This window comes from Sapajus apella, unplaced genomic scaffold (assembly GCF_009761245.1).
Source record: "Sapajus apella isolate SASKATOON/1434 unplaced genomic scaffold, GSC_monkey_1.0 scaffold2, whole genome shotgun sequence".
In the NCBI taxonomy this organism is placed as follows: Eukaryota; Metazoa; Chordata; class Mammalia; order Primates; family Cebidae; genus Sapajus; species Sapajus apella.
The window spans coordinates 69,627,991-69,641,624 of NW_022436942.1; the positions used below are offsets into that span (position 1 = coordinate 69,627,991).

General features: G+C 39.3%; 1 protein-coding gene and 1 pseudogene across 22 annotated transcripts in view; both read right to left on the reverse strand.

The window, feature by feature from the left end:
- The window catches only part of ATXN2 (ataxin 2), a 153,818-nt gene that overhangs the window by 65,478 nt on the left and 74,706 nt on the right, over positions 1 to 13,634 (reverse strand). For 16 of the 22 annotated variants that reach the window (XM_032239683.1, XM_032239710.1, XM_032239560.1 and 13 more), the window contains exons 6-10: positions 11,497 to 11,511; positions 7,776 to 7,900; positions 2,796 to 2,887; positions 2,120 to 2,317; positions 496 to 674 (exon numbers count right to left, since the gene is read on the reverse strand). In XM_032239683.1, coding sequence (XP_032095574.1) covers positions 496 to 674; positions 2,120 to 2,317; positions 2,796 to 2,887; positions 7,776 to 7,900; positions 11,497 to 11,511 — 609 coding nt within the window. The remainder of the gene's footprint in view (positions 1 to 495; positions 675 to 2,119; positions 2,318 to 2,795; positions 2,888 to 7,775; positions 7,901 to 11,496; positions 11,512 to 13,634) is intronic. The other 6 variants (XM_032239691.1, XM_032239627.1, XM_032239581.1 and 3 more) reach the window with 1 other exon arrangement.
- On the reverse strand, positions 5,028 to 5,775 carry LOC116524463 (annotated as a pseudogene).

Below are 13,634 nucleotides of genomic sequence, written 5' to 3' on the forward strand. Positions count from 1 at the left end.
CTCTAGTCACTTTCTTCACATGACTCTTGATCATATCTTGTAAGTTACCTGAGATCCTTTCTTGAAGCATAATACAAAAACAGTTAATGAAAATGAATCTATATTAACCACAGTGTTGCACATAGTTTAAAATTTTCCATATACATTATGTCTAAATAATTTTATTATCTATGTTTTTAAAATTGAGAACCTATCCAAAGTTTCCAATTTCTTTATATGTCGAGTGTTTTTGGCCAAGTGATTATCTTGGGTTAAATGCAGCACTTTATCTTAGTATATCATGAGTATTTCATCATGCTAAATAATGTATATGCCAATAACGTATATAATGTTTTACTACTTTGCTTGACACAAAAGCCAATTTTAAGTAATGCTGAAGTGAAAACTACTCTGCAAGTCATTAAAGTGCACATTCTTAGCAGTTATGTAAACTGTTTTAAGTATTTAGAAAACTATTTGATCAATGATATTGACAAATCTGGTCAAAATACTTGCCTCCATTAACTACTCTTTGGTCTGAACCAGAATTCGGGTTGAAATCTGAAGTGTGTGAAGTGGCTCTTGATGGCATGGAGCCCGATCCAGGCTGGCCCATACGCGGTGAATTCTGTCTCCCACTTCCCCAGGATATGACATCTCTATTTCTTTGTCCAGGAGGAATATATTTATTTTCCCTGAAAATGAGAGATCCTCTAAATCATTTTATTCTAAAAGGTACCAGGCCAATGAAACATATCTAAAAGTCATCTAGGCAGAAGGGAATGCTTGTTACAAAAAGGTTCTACACTAAACCAAACTGCCTCACTCCCAGATGCCACTGTTCTTCCATCTTACCCTGACTACTAGCCTCTGGCCTGTCCCTTCCCTTAGATTCTGCTCTTAAGCACGAAGTTTAACGGATGTGTGCTCACTCTCATCTCACTTGACCTCTCCATGGCTGATACTATCAATCTTGGTCTATCTTCAACATTTTTTTGTCCTTCACTTTCTCAACTTTATTTTCTCTGAGATCTCCTCTCTCACTGGATGTTCTTTGGTTTTTCATGGCTCCAATATCAGCAATGCTGATGAAACCCCAAACTGAACTGCCAGTCTCACATTGTCAACATCTATCACTGGACGTGTCAATTTAAATCACCAGACTCTAAGCTGACTGCCTTAAAGACAGGATGCATCTCTTACTTTAACAAATAGGTAGCAGGTAATTCCCAACAAAAGTTTACGAATAAATGAAAGACCCACAAGTCCCTCAAATGCAATTAACTGCCCAAATAGTCATTGTTTTCCCCCTCAAACTTGCTCCATGTTTCCCATCTCTCTTACCAGTACATCCACTAAGTCACTTAGTTATCAAATAAGCCTCAGGCTCATCTCTGATCTAGGTGGTTACCAAGTTCTCAGAGCTGAACTATTTGAATCCACTGTTCTGTGTCTCAGCCAGTCCTCGATGCCCAAGGGTTTATTCATTCCATCTCCTTCCAACCAGATGCTCTTTTAGCATGACATACCACGTTCTTCAATGACCTCAGTTCCTACTATCAACTGCCATCGCTGCACCTGACACAGACCCTGTGTTCCAGACACATGCAGCAACCAGCCCTTTCCTGAGCTGGACAAATTTTCTCACACAGCCATGCTTGTACACAGCTTTTCATCAAGTGAGAAATTCTCCCAACTCCTCTCTGAGTGTCAAAGACCCTATTATCTTATCACAAAATGTCACCTCCTCAGTGAGGCTTTCTCTGACTCTACAGGTTATGTTAGCTCCTCCTCACTCTGGATATTCCTAGTACTTTGAACATGGCTTCAATCAAGCAAATCATATCGTACTGCTGTGACATTACACGTGTCCCCCATCAGATCGCTATTTTAACAAGCTCTTCAAGACCTTGGATTGGTCACCATGATATACCGACACTTCACTACACAGAGCTTACTCTCAAAAGCATATTTTCCAAGATTACCATAACCTTTTCTCTAACAGAATCTTAAACCAATTCTACTTGCATTCTCTACCTAAGCTACATTAAAGGAAGAGGAAATATAATAACAATACACCGTCTCACACAGACCTTGAGTTGTGTATCCAAAACACTGCATCATGATTTCCTTTAAATACCTAGTGTTTATGCTGTGCCCCTCACGTTCACTGGAATTTCTCTGAACTGCTGTGTATTTTTCTTCCTCACTTCTATCATCATTTTCCAGGGCCACTCGAGCTTTGTACTGGGCACTTGACTCAATTTCCTCGGCTAACTGGTTTGCCCTTGCTTCCCGTTTTAAAAATTCTTCTGAGTTATCTCTTTCTAAGGGCACCCTGAAACATGAGGAAAAGAAAAGCAAAATTAGTAGTTTAAAGCCACAGTTTATATATCTATCATAATCAACTACTAAGAAAGTTGAGTTTAGAATATAGGTCAAAAAAAAAAAACTGTAAAAGTTACAGTGATCTGTTTATTTATAAATCAAAATTTGAACTTTTTTTGTTACCTATTCTCTAGAGAAACATATTTCAAAAACTGGTTAAACTGTTCACCATAATCTCTGCCCTTGCAAATTTAGCTATTTTTTAGCAACTTAAAAGACAAAACCAAAATTTGTTTAGAGCATAAAAATAGGGAACAGGCAAACTACATTTATTCCGCTTTTTAATGAGAATTTATCACACTTGCTAATAAGAGAAAAGCTCTTTCACGTAATTGTTTAACTTAAAAACATTTATTTAACATCATAAATTAAGTTGATGGAAATCAAAGACAAATGCACTGAAATAAAAACAAACTTTTTAAACTTACGTATATGAAGATAAGCTGCTATCATACGTAGACACTACACCATAATTTTCTTCATTATATCGAAACATATCATTGGGATCCCATCCATTAGACTAGAAGAAAATGAAGCTCATTTTTCAAAATGACAAAGTATTTATCCTCTTTCATTCAGTTATAACCAACATCTATACTAAAAATCTAATAGACTACTTGAGCAAAATTAGCTAATTAGAAAATAGAAAAATATTCCTTTAAAATGTTTAAGGAAAAAACTTTTCTTCTACTTATCAGCCCCTCCAGTTGGTAAATAACTATACAACGCAATTATTTGACCAGTTATTTTTAAAGTTTAGAACATTTTAGTTACTTCATAAAATAGCCTTCAGACCAAGGTTCTCTCTTTAACCCCTAAAAGCCATCTTTCGGTAGAGACAACTGCATTTACCTGTAACCTTCTTGAGATCACTGGTCCTCAGGTCTGTGGAGGACAGGAGGTATGTATTTTACTGCTTTTTTTTTTTTCTCTGTCCCCCACCCCTATTTTACTGTTTTTAAACAATGGATTTCACATGTAACAAGGGGTACTTTTTAACAGCCAAAAATATTTCCAACATGTGGGAGAAAGAAGGGAGAAGACAACGCTTTCCTCCATATTCAAGGATTCCAAGGTGAGACCATGGGACTAGATGGCTGGCAACCTCCCCTTCCTCCTGGGAATGCTCAAATGGGAAGGAAACATGAAATGGTGAACAGGCAATCCCTGGACAAAGTCATGAGAACTGGGCTTTAGAGCTGGTTTTACCATTAGCAGTTGTGAGGCCTCAGAATTGGCAACCCTGGATCTCAATACTCTAACCTATAACCTCAGCATAGGTAACTCCACAATTCTACGAGGGAATTACAGGAAATCACCACTCACAAAAGAGAGGCTGCATTCTTTTTTTGCTGGTGGGGAGCTGGGGGCAAGCAAGTTTATTAAGAAAGTAAAGGAATAAAAGAATGGCTACTCCACAGGCAGAGCAGCTGAGGCTGCAAACTTTAAAGTAAAAGAATGAACAAACTGGGCCACAGGAATATTAATGTCTTATCAGAGAATATTAATGTGTGGATAATCACTTACCAATGAATATTAATGTCTGGATAATGACTTCTCTAATGTTTTTTCAAGGCTTTTTTAAAGCCTTACTGGTAAAAAGTATAAAGTCCAGTAAAGGCTATAATCCATCCCAGAAGAACGGACACATCATCCAAGAAATGCTGATGGCAACCTCAATGCTAAGGTTTGCCTCAAAGTTTACCTATTAACCTTCAGTCCTCTGTGCTACTCCAGGTGAGACTATAATGTAATCCTATCACCAGTGCAACTCCTTGTGCCAAACACATGGGCAGGAAATCACAATTACTTATGGAGGCTTTAAAATTATTTAAGTAATGTATGCCCTACATTAAAAAAAGCACACAATATAGAAAGACATCCAGTAAAAAGCATCATCTTCCAATCCCACTGTGCATAAAAAACTACTATTAAGAAGTTCTCGGCCGGGCGCGGTGGCTCAAGCCTGTAATCCCAGCACTTTGGGAGGCCGAGGCGGGTGGATCACGAGGTCAAGAGATCGAGACCATCCTGGTCAACATGGTGAAACCCCATCTCTACTAAAAATACAAAAAATTAGCTGGGCATGGTGGTGCATGCCTGTAATCCCAGCTACTCAGGAGGTTGAGGCAGGAGAATTGCCTGAACCCAGGAGGCGGAGGTTGCGGTGAGCCGAGATCGCGCCATTGCACTCCAGCCTGGGTAACATGAGTGAAACTCTGTCTCAAAAAAAAAAAGAAGTTCTTGGGTGTAATTTCAGGTATCTTCTATGCAGTAAGAATATGAACTGCTCTTTAAAAAAAAAAAAAAATTATGGCTGGGCACAGTGGTTCATGCCTGTAATCCCAGTACTTTAGGAGGCCAAAGTGGGCCAATCACAAGGTCAGGAATTCCAGACCAGCCTGACCAACATGGTGAAACCCCATCTCTACTAAAAACACAAAAATTAGGCAGCTGTGGTAGCAGGTGCAAATAATTCCAGCTACTCAGGAGGCTGAGGCTGAGGCAGGAGAATCGCTTGAACCAGAGAGGCAGAGGTTGCTGAGATCATACCACTGTACTCGAGCCTGGGAGACAAAGCAAGGCTCAGTCTTAAAAAAAAAACAAATAGAATCCCACTGTTCCGCAATGTGCTTTTTCTTTTATTTACTTATTTTTAATTTTTTTTTTTTGGCATATGAAAATTTATTACTACAGTGTTTTCACCATTAAAATTTATGATCTTGGTCTTTCCTCAGGACTTGCCTTTGTATAGGGCCAAAAGAGAAACACTGGCCACTTTGACAACTTTAAAGCGGACTCCAGGAATATCACCAACAGCATGACCTTTGTGACAAAATCCAGCAACCAGAACTTCATTGTTTTCCTCAATGGAGTTCAAGCAACCATCATTGGGTAAAAAGGCTGTGATTTTCTTGCCATTCTTGATCAGCTAGACTCTGACACACTTCCCAAGGACAGAATTTGGCTTCAACTCCTACTTTTTCCAGCACAATTCCTTTTGCATGAGAAGCACCTCCAGAAGGGTTGGCCTTCAGGGATGTGCCCAAATGGACTTTCTTGTACTGTTTATCATGCCACTTCTGGTCTCGTTGGTGGCTACGAAGCTTCCTAGCAGTATGAAGTCCGTGACATTTGCCCATCCTACTGGCGCCACAGGCCTAAGTGAAAGCGCTTTTTTTAAAAATAAATCTTAGATATCGTTCCATATGGGAACACCATTCTTTTTGGTAGATATGTAGTATTTCAATTGAATGGTGACACCATAAATCTAACTCATGCTATACTGATCGATACTTAGATGCTTCCAATTTTTCACTATTAGAAATAATGTTGTGGCCAGGTGTGGTGGCTCACATCTGTAATCCCAGCACTTCAGGAGGCTGAGACGGGCAGATTACCTGAGGTCAGGAATTTGAGATTAGCCTGGCCAACATATAGAGAAACCTGTCTCTACTAAAAATACAAAAATTAGCTGGGTGTGGTGGTACACACCTGTAGTCCCAGCTACCTGGGAAGCTCAGGCAAGAGAATCACTTGAACCCAGGTGGTGGAGGTTGCAGGGAGCCAAGATATGGCCCTACTGGACTCTAGCCTGGGTGACAGAACGAGACTCCATCTCTTAAAAAAAAAAAAAAAAAGCGCAAAGAAAAATAATGCTACAAAAAAAGAACCCTAGTTGGGCATGATAGCTCATGCCTGTAATCCCAGCACTTTGGGAGGCTGAGGTGGGTGGATTACCTGAGCTCAGGAGTTCCAGATCGCCCTGGGCAATACGGCAAAACCCTGTCTCTGCAGAATTTAAAAGAAAAAAAAAAAATCCTTACATGTAATTATTTGCATGTCTTATAGATGTATGAAGGAAAAAATAAATTACTATAGGTAGAATTGCTGGAACAAAGTGTATGTGCATTTTTAATTTTAACGAGCATTGCCAGATTCTCTCCAGAAAGCCTCTATCAATTTATCCACCTCACTAATAGTGTAAAAGAAGTCTCCGATTCCCCATATTTTTCATACAGGTGATGTAATATACAGACTTGAGAACCATCATATTAGGTTATATATGATTCATTAAAGTTTGAAAATTAATAATGACATGTTGCCTGTGTATGTCCAGTTTTATTACTAGACATAAGGTCAAAGTAGGCATTTTAGGCTTCTTGTCTGAGAAAAAGAAGAGTGTTATTATTAAGCTGTTATACCTTAAACATCAAACCCAGATATGTTACAAATTCTGTTTCTACTCAATGGAAGATTCTTCACTCAACTCAAATTAACCTATGTTAACACTGATTTTTGGCAAAAGACTTTGCTTTTATCTCTATGCTCTCTATCCTAAAGGTAGAGTCTTTAGTAAGCATGTGTTTTTATTTTTATTGTTTAGAGAAGGGGTCTCCTTTGTCGCTCGGGCTGGACTCCCAACTCCTGGGCTCAAGTGATCCTCCTGCCTCAGCCTCTCAAGTAACTGTGACTGCAGACATGTGCCAGCACACTCAGCTAAGCACTTCAAGTACAGATAAGGCATTAAGAGAGAAGCAAAACTAATATGTGACAAGAGGCAGTTTAGAAATAGAAGAATTTTGTGGAGAATAATCCCAATTTAAGACCAAGATATTTATATAATGCTTTAATTCCAATGTAACCTAATTATTTATCTTAATAATGACAACCTTTTCTTCAGACAAGAAGCTTAAAATGTCCTACTTCAACTCTAGGTGAAGTCAACAAACAAGACACCATTTTCCTTAGGTTACCTTATTTGGCAGGGTATTAAAGCAATAACACACTAGCATTGCCTCTGATTTCTAATTTTTTTTTTTTTTTTTTTGATGGCGTTTCACCCTTGTTGCCCAGGCTGGAGTGCAATGGCACGATCTCGGCTCACAGCAACCACCGCCTCCCAGGTTCAAGCTATTCTCCTGCCTCAGCCTCCTGAGTAGCTGGGATTACAGGCATGTGCCACCATACCTGGCTAATTTTGTATTTTTAGTAGAGACAGTGTTTCTCCATGTTGGTCAGGCTGATTTCAAACTCCCATCCTCAGGTGGTCTGCCCGTCTCGGCCTCCCAAAGTGCTGGGATTACAGGAGTGAGCCACTGCGCCTAGCCTCTAATTTTAATTTTTAAGTTGTTTATTATTATTTATTTTAATCACAAAGAAGCAATTCATGAGGATCCACAAGAACAGGCAGTACTCCTTAACCACTAAAAGTAAAATAACAAACAATTTTCTTTATATATTGCGTGGGAGAAAGTCTCTAGTTACACAACAAAACCGCTGCTCTAAATACACTCACTTCAACAACAACAATAAAAACACACTGAAATTACAACCAAGTGATAGGATGTCACATGCACACCACACTGACCACAGAGTCTGGCACTAATTACAAAGATGTTACTTACTACATCATTTTCCAAAGCCTCAAGTTCCTCATTGGCTGTGAGTTCACCTGCATCCCAGGGCTCCAGGTCCTTCTCTTTGTGTTCGCCATTCACTTTAGCACTGATAGCAGAGTCAGTAAAAGCATCTGTAAAGAATGGTTTTGGTTGAAAGTTCATATAATCGGACAATCAGCTACACTCACACACAGGAATGACCAACAAAGACATATGTTAAAAAACAATTATGAAAAGTGAATTTCACATAATTGTTTAACTTAAAATCTAACAGAAACATTTATTCAACATAATTTTTTAGGCTGATGGAAACAAAAGACAAATGCACTAAAATAAAGGTAAACTTGGCCAGGCTCACACCTATAATCCCAGCACTTTGGGAGGCTGAGGCGGACAGATCACAAGCTCAAGAGATAGAGAACATCCCGGAAAATATGGTGAAACCCCATCTCTACTAAAAATACAAAAATTAGCCAGGCATGGTTGCGCATGCCTATAGTCCCAGCTACTCAAGAGGCTGAGGCAGGGGAATCACTTGATCCCAGGAGGCGGGGTTGCAGTGAGCCGAGATCACGCCATTGCCCTCCAGCCTGGCGACAGAGCAAGACTCTATCTCAAAAAATAAAAAATAAAGGTAAACATAAAACTTATGTATGTGAAGATAAACTGCTATCTAAACTGATATGAAGAGCAACATTCAGTAAAAGTATGCTTTCACATTTAATTTAGTAAATAGAATCATAGATGACTATTTGTAAAGGCATTTTCTTCTCATATAATTTTAAGCCACATGAAGCATATTTTAATGTATTGACATAATTCATTAAATTACATTATAGGTAATTACTCAGCCAAGTGACCAAGAAAATTTCTATCAATTCTTCTAAAATCTCTTTTTTTTGTTTTTCTTTTTTGAGACAGAGTCTTGCTTTTTTGCCCAGGCTGGAGTCCAATAGCACCATGTCAGCTCACTGCAACCTCTGCCTTCCGGGTTCAAGCAATTTTCCTGCCTCAGCCTCCTGAGTAGCTGCGATTACAGGTACTCATCACCACACCCAGCTAATATTTGTGTTTTTAGTAGAGATGGGGTTTCACCATGTTGGACAGACTGGTCTCAAACTCCTGACTTCAGGTGATCCACCCACCTCAGCCTCCCAGTGCTGGGATTACAGGCATGAGCCACCATGCCTGGCCTAAAATATCTCTTTTGTAATGGATGCACTAATTAGATATACCTTCAGAGTACCTGCAGCCAAATATATGTGGATTTTGTTTTTAACTTTCCATATTCATGTCTATATGCAGTGTTCAATATTCCAGCAAACTCTGTGAAGCCATTCTAAGTGGTTTATCCCCTCCCAGAATCCACTTCTTCATATATAACCGCTCTGCTACAAAGTTCAGGCCCTACAGTATTACCTGTCCTCAGAAAGCCCTATTAACGTATTCTCACTTTGTGTCCTCTTCTCTTCTACTAATGTTATTGAAGAGTACTGACTTATGAGAGCAAATGTGGCATCCACATATTTAGCTGACCACACTGCTGTCTGGCAAAGGAAATTTTTACTAGTTGGGAGTTAGACTCAGCTAAATAAAGGCCCACTGGGCAACAATGCCATTTGTAGATATAGGCTTGCACTTAAAAGGTTGGATCCATAGAGTAGCACCTACCACTAGCTAAGGAGTAATACTTCTGCTTATATGGCTCCACTGAGGAATATAAGCTGCCAGCCACTGTTTCCTTCCCTTACTGCAAGTTGCCACTAAGAGGAGGAAAGGACGAATCAACTGCTAAACACACAATGCTCCTGTAAAAGAGGTTATTTCAGAGGGATTTTTCTATTTGCCAATGCTTCTGTAACTGTCATTGTCTCCCCAGTGGGCAAAGTGATGCCAAAATAAGACATTTGAGCCAGCAAATTTGAGCATGGAACTTCAAGCCTAGCTAAAATTCTAACGCCTTCTTATCCCAAAGTAGGTGTGGGTGGACATGGCTGTGTGTACATGCACATCAGGGAATAAAAGCATCAGTGCACCTCTGGGCTTAGCTGCCAGCTCCACCAGCAGCACTACTCCCATTTGCTAGCAATTCTAAGAGCCAAGAGTTTGCCAGGGGAGTTCCCCAGAGTAGCAGGACTCAGGTGAAGATGGAATGGAGTATTAACTAGAAATGGCTCAATTTTGGAAAATCTAAGAGATTCTAAGAAACTAATGCTGTCTTACCAACACCTCATCTTTGCTGAAAGCTACTGATGGCACCAGAAAAAATTATGTATTTTCAAGAATGTATAATGTTCCAAGAAAACATCAAATAACCTACACTAGGACCCTGAAATCCCTTTAATTCTCACAAAACTAGACCAAAAAAACTACACTACAGGAAAATTCCAAACCAGTCATATTATCTTCTACAAGAAGCAACAGAACTGTTATTTTACATGTAAGACTCTATTAATGTTTTAATCATACTAGTTTTTGAAAAGCACACATTTAAGTGAATAAAGCATTTATTTAGATAGAAGTTCAGCATTAAAGATAATACTTTTGGTTCAAGAAATTAAAGCTCTAAGCAGCTAGAGTTTTTATAGAATGATATAAATGGATTTTTTTTCTCACTCCAGAGTATGTGTATGTGTCTGTGTGTTTGTGTAAAAATATTTAGAAAAGCTTGACTGAGTCAAGCTGACTTCAAATCAAAAGATCCCAAATGTACACACAAAGTAGCTTAAAATATGTCTTTATGGTACTATTCTAAACAAACTTCTAAAACGATCCCCAAGTAAGAGCCAGTGGAGAAAAGCAAGCAAGCGTCTATAACTTTAGTGACCCAGGCTTTATTCCACTGACCAGAATTTAGGTTGTATTAACAGGAAATTATTAAGAAACCTATTTTTTTTGATGCTACATTTTAATCTTAAATCTTCTGTTTACAATACCAAACTTTAAAAAAATTATTCACAGGTTACTTAGCAGTCTGGTCTTCAAGGCAGAAATGGAGAAGGGGAATATACAGAAGTGTGATTCTATAAAGAATGATATTCCTTGATTTAAAAATTTCCCCAAAAGTAATTCTTTCTAAAGATGAGTAAAGGGCTTAGGGAAAGATGTGCAGAAGTGGAGAGTTAGCCCAAAATGAGGCTATCGCATCCGGATGCTGAGAAAAACCCTGGCTACAAGTAATACATGTTAGGCCAACGCTGCATCATTAGCTGGAAGAAGCAAGATCTGGGTATCCATTCTGCACTATTACCAATGTCCACTATCATAAATTCTGATTTGTTTTACAATGGTTAAAAGTTTGGATTTTTGTTTCTATTTCTTTAGAATAACTTTTTTTTTTTTTTAAGAGACAGGGTCTTACTCTGTCACTCATGCTAGAGTCCAGTGCCACAATCACTGCGGCCCTAAAGTCCTGGGCTTAAGCAATCCTCTCACCTCAGCCTCCCAAGTCACTCAGATTACAGGCATAAGCCACCATGCCCAGCAAGTCTGGATTTTAAAAATACTATTGTTGGTATCAAATAGTGTTGTAACCAGGATTCCTGCTAAGTTCAGAAAAAAAAACCCACTGGCTCTAATCTACAGGCAACTGTGGGAATTTGCATGCAGCTTTTACCAATGCCATAAGTCAAAGTATATTAATTTTCCAGTATTCTCTATGGTGAGAAACAAAAGCATTGTAAGAGCAAGATGCAAGAATGCAAAGTGACTATTAGAAAAGTGTTACCTGTTTCTGAAGGAACTACAGGCATAGAAAGAAAAAAGGTAAAACATAAAAATCATCAGATGAAATGACAAATAATTTGTTTTTCAATTTATAAAAGCCTCTAGACTAGCAGGCAACGTGGGTTACTCCCTGTATCCCACCTCCATGCGAATCCCACAGCAGTCACCTCTCAACACCGTCGGATTCTGGGCAGAAACCTGGTCATTATGTGTTGGTGGTGCCACCTGGTGGTGGTCATAAAGAAATGTCTAAACCAATGCACAAACCTCTTCTGGGCCAGGAAACAGGATATGTAATCTTTCCTCTTTTACCTCTGAGAATTCATTCAAACTTGTCTGAGAGTTTTTTAAAGGCCCAGAATGGCCCAATAACTAAAATGCTAGTGTTAAACATTAGAAATATAAACTTAAATGTATGAAAACTATAAAATGACATAAAAATGGATGAAATAATCATTACCATCAGATTTAACACCAGAAACCCTCAAATGCGCTTCCAGAAAAGTTATCAAAATCCTCAGCTATCCATTTCATCTCAATTAAATCAGGATTTTTTCAAACACTGAAATTCCAAATAAATCTAAAAAATCATATTGTTTTGATCAATTACTATTCCTGTGGCATTTTCAGCTTTTTACGACAGTTTCTCATTATGTGTCATATTATATGTGGACCAATCTATATACTATGAAGTGTCAGTATATAGATTGGTATCAGTGGGTGGCAATCTGGCAACTATGGAAGTATTCAGTCATTTTTAGCACTTACTGAGTACCTACAGTGCACTCATAAGTCTGGATGAGGCAGGGATTCACATTTGACTAGGATACCATCCCTAGCTTTTGCTGTAGGAGCTCCTGGGTGTGACAGACTAGTTACAGAAACGAAGCAAATCTTTTAGAATCTAATGCAATGAGTGCTACAATACAATTAAAAACAAAGTTCTTTTTTTTTTTTTTTTTTTTTGAGACGGAGTTTTGCTGTTGTTGCCCAGGCTGGAGTGCAATGGCACGATCTCGGCTCACCGCAACCTCCGCCTCCTGGGTTCAAGCAATTCTCCGGCCTCAGCCTCCCGAGTAGCTGGGACTACAGGCATGCACCATCATGCCCAGCTAATTTTTGTATTTTTAGTAGAGACGGGGTTTCACCTTGTTGACCAGGATGGTCTCGATCTCTTGACCTCGTGATCCACCCGCCTCGGCCTCCCAAAGTGCTGGGATTACAGGCTTGAGCCACCACGCCCGGCAAAAAAACAAAGTTCTAAGGAACAAAAGACACTGGCTTTCTAAAGTGACAACGGCAGTCTATCAGCGGCAGCTGATCTAGGTCTTCAAGAACACAAGAAGAAAATAAGGAGGGGGAAGTAAAATGGTTCCAACAGACTGGAGTGGCATTAAAAATGTGTATCAACATTTTCTGAATTGTACACAAGACCACAGGCTTCCCCAGCAAAGTGGGATGGGGTTAGAGGGGAGATTATCTTTTCATTGCCTACTTATCCATTCCAACTGAATTGTACACTACAAGTACATATTACGCCATGTCTTAAAGACTATAATACTGAAGAAGCCAGGCGCGGTGGCTCAAGCCTGTAATCCCAGCACTTTGGGAGGCCGAGGTGGGCGGATCACAAGGTCAAGAGATCGAGACCAACCTGGCCAACATGGTGAAACCCCATCTCTACTAAAAAATACAAAAATTAGCTGGGTGTGGTGGCGAGTGCTTGTAGTCTCGGCTACTCAGGAGGCTGAGACAGTAGAATTGCTTGAACCCGGGAGGCGGACGTTGCAGTGAGCCAAGATCACGTCACTGCACTCCAGCCTGGCACCTGGTGGCAGAGCAAGACTCTGTCTCAAAAAAAAAAAAAAAAAAAAGACTGTAACATTGAAGAATAACATAAATAAACAAGTTGGGGATAAGAAACACAGTAAGGGTATAGAATGTATGGATAGGAACAACAAAACCAAGGGCTCAAGTGGAGTCACACTCCTCAGGTTGGAGTGGGTTAGGAGTATAATGACAAAAGGGACTGTGGAAGATGGGGCACAGGAAGCCTCTAGATTAGGTTCTTAGTCTTTTTCTTAATCCATGGGCCCCTTCAACATTTTAGGGAACACTATGGAATCATATTCAGAATGT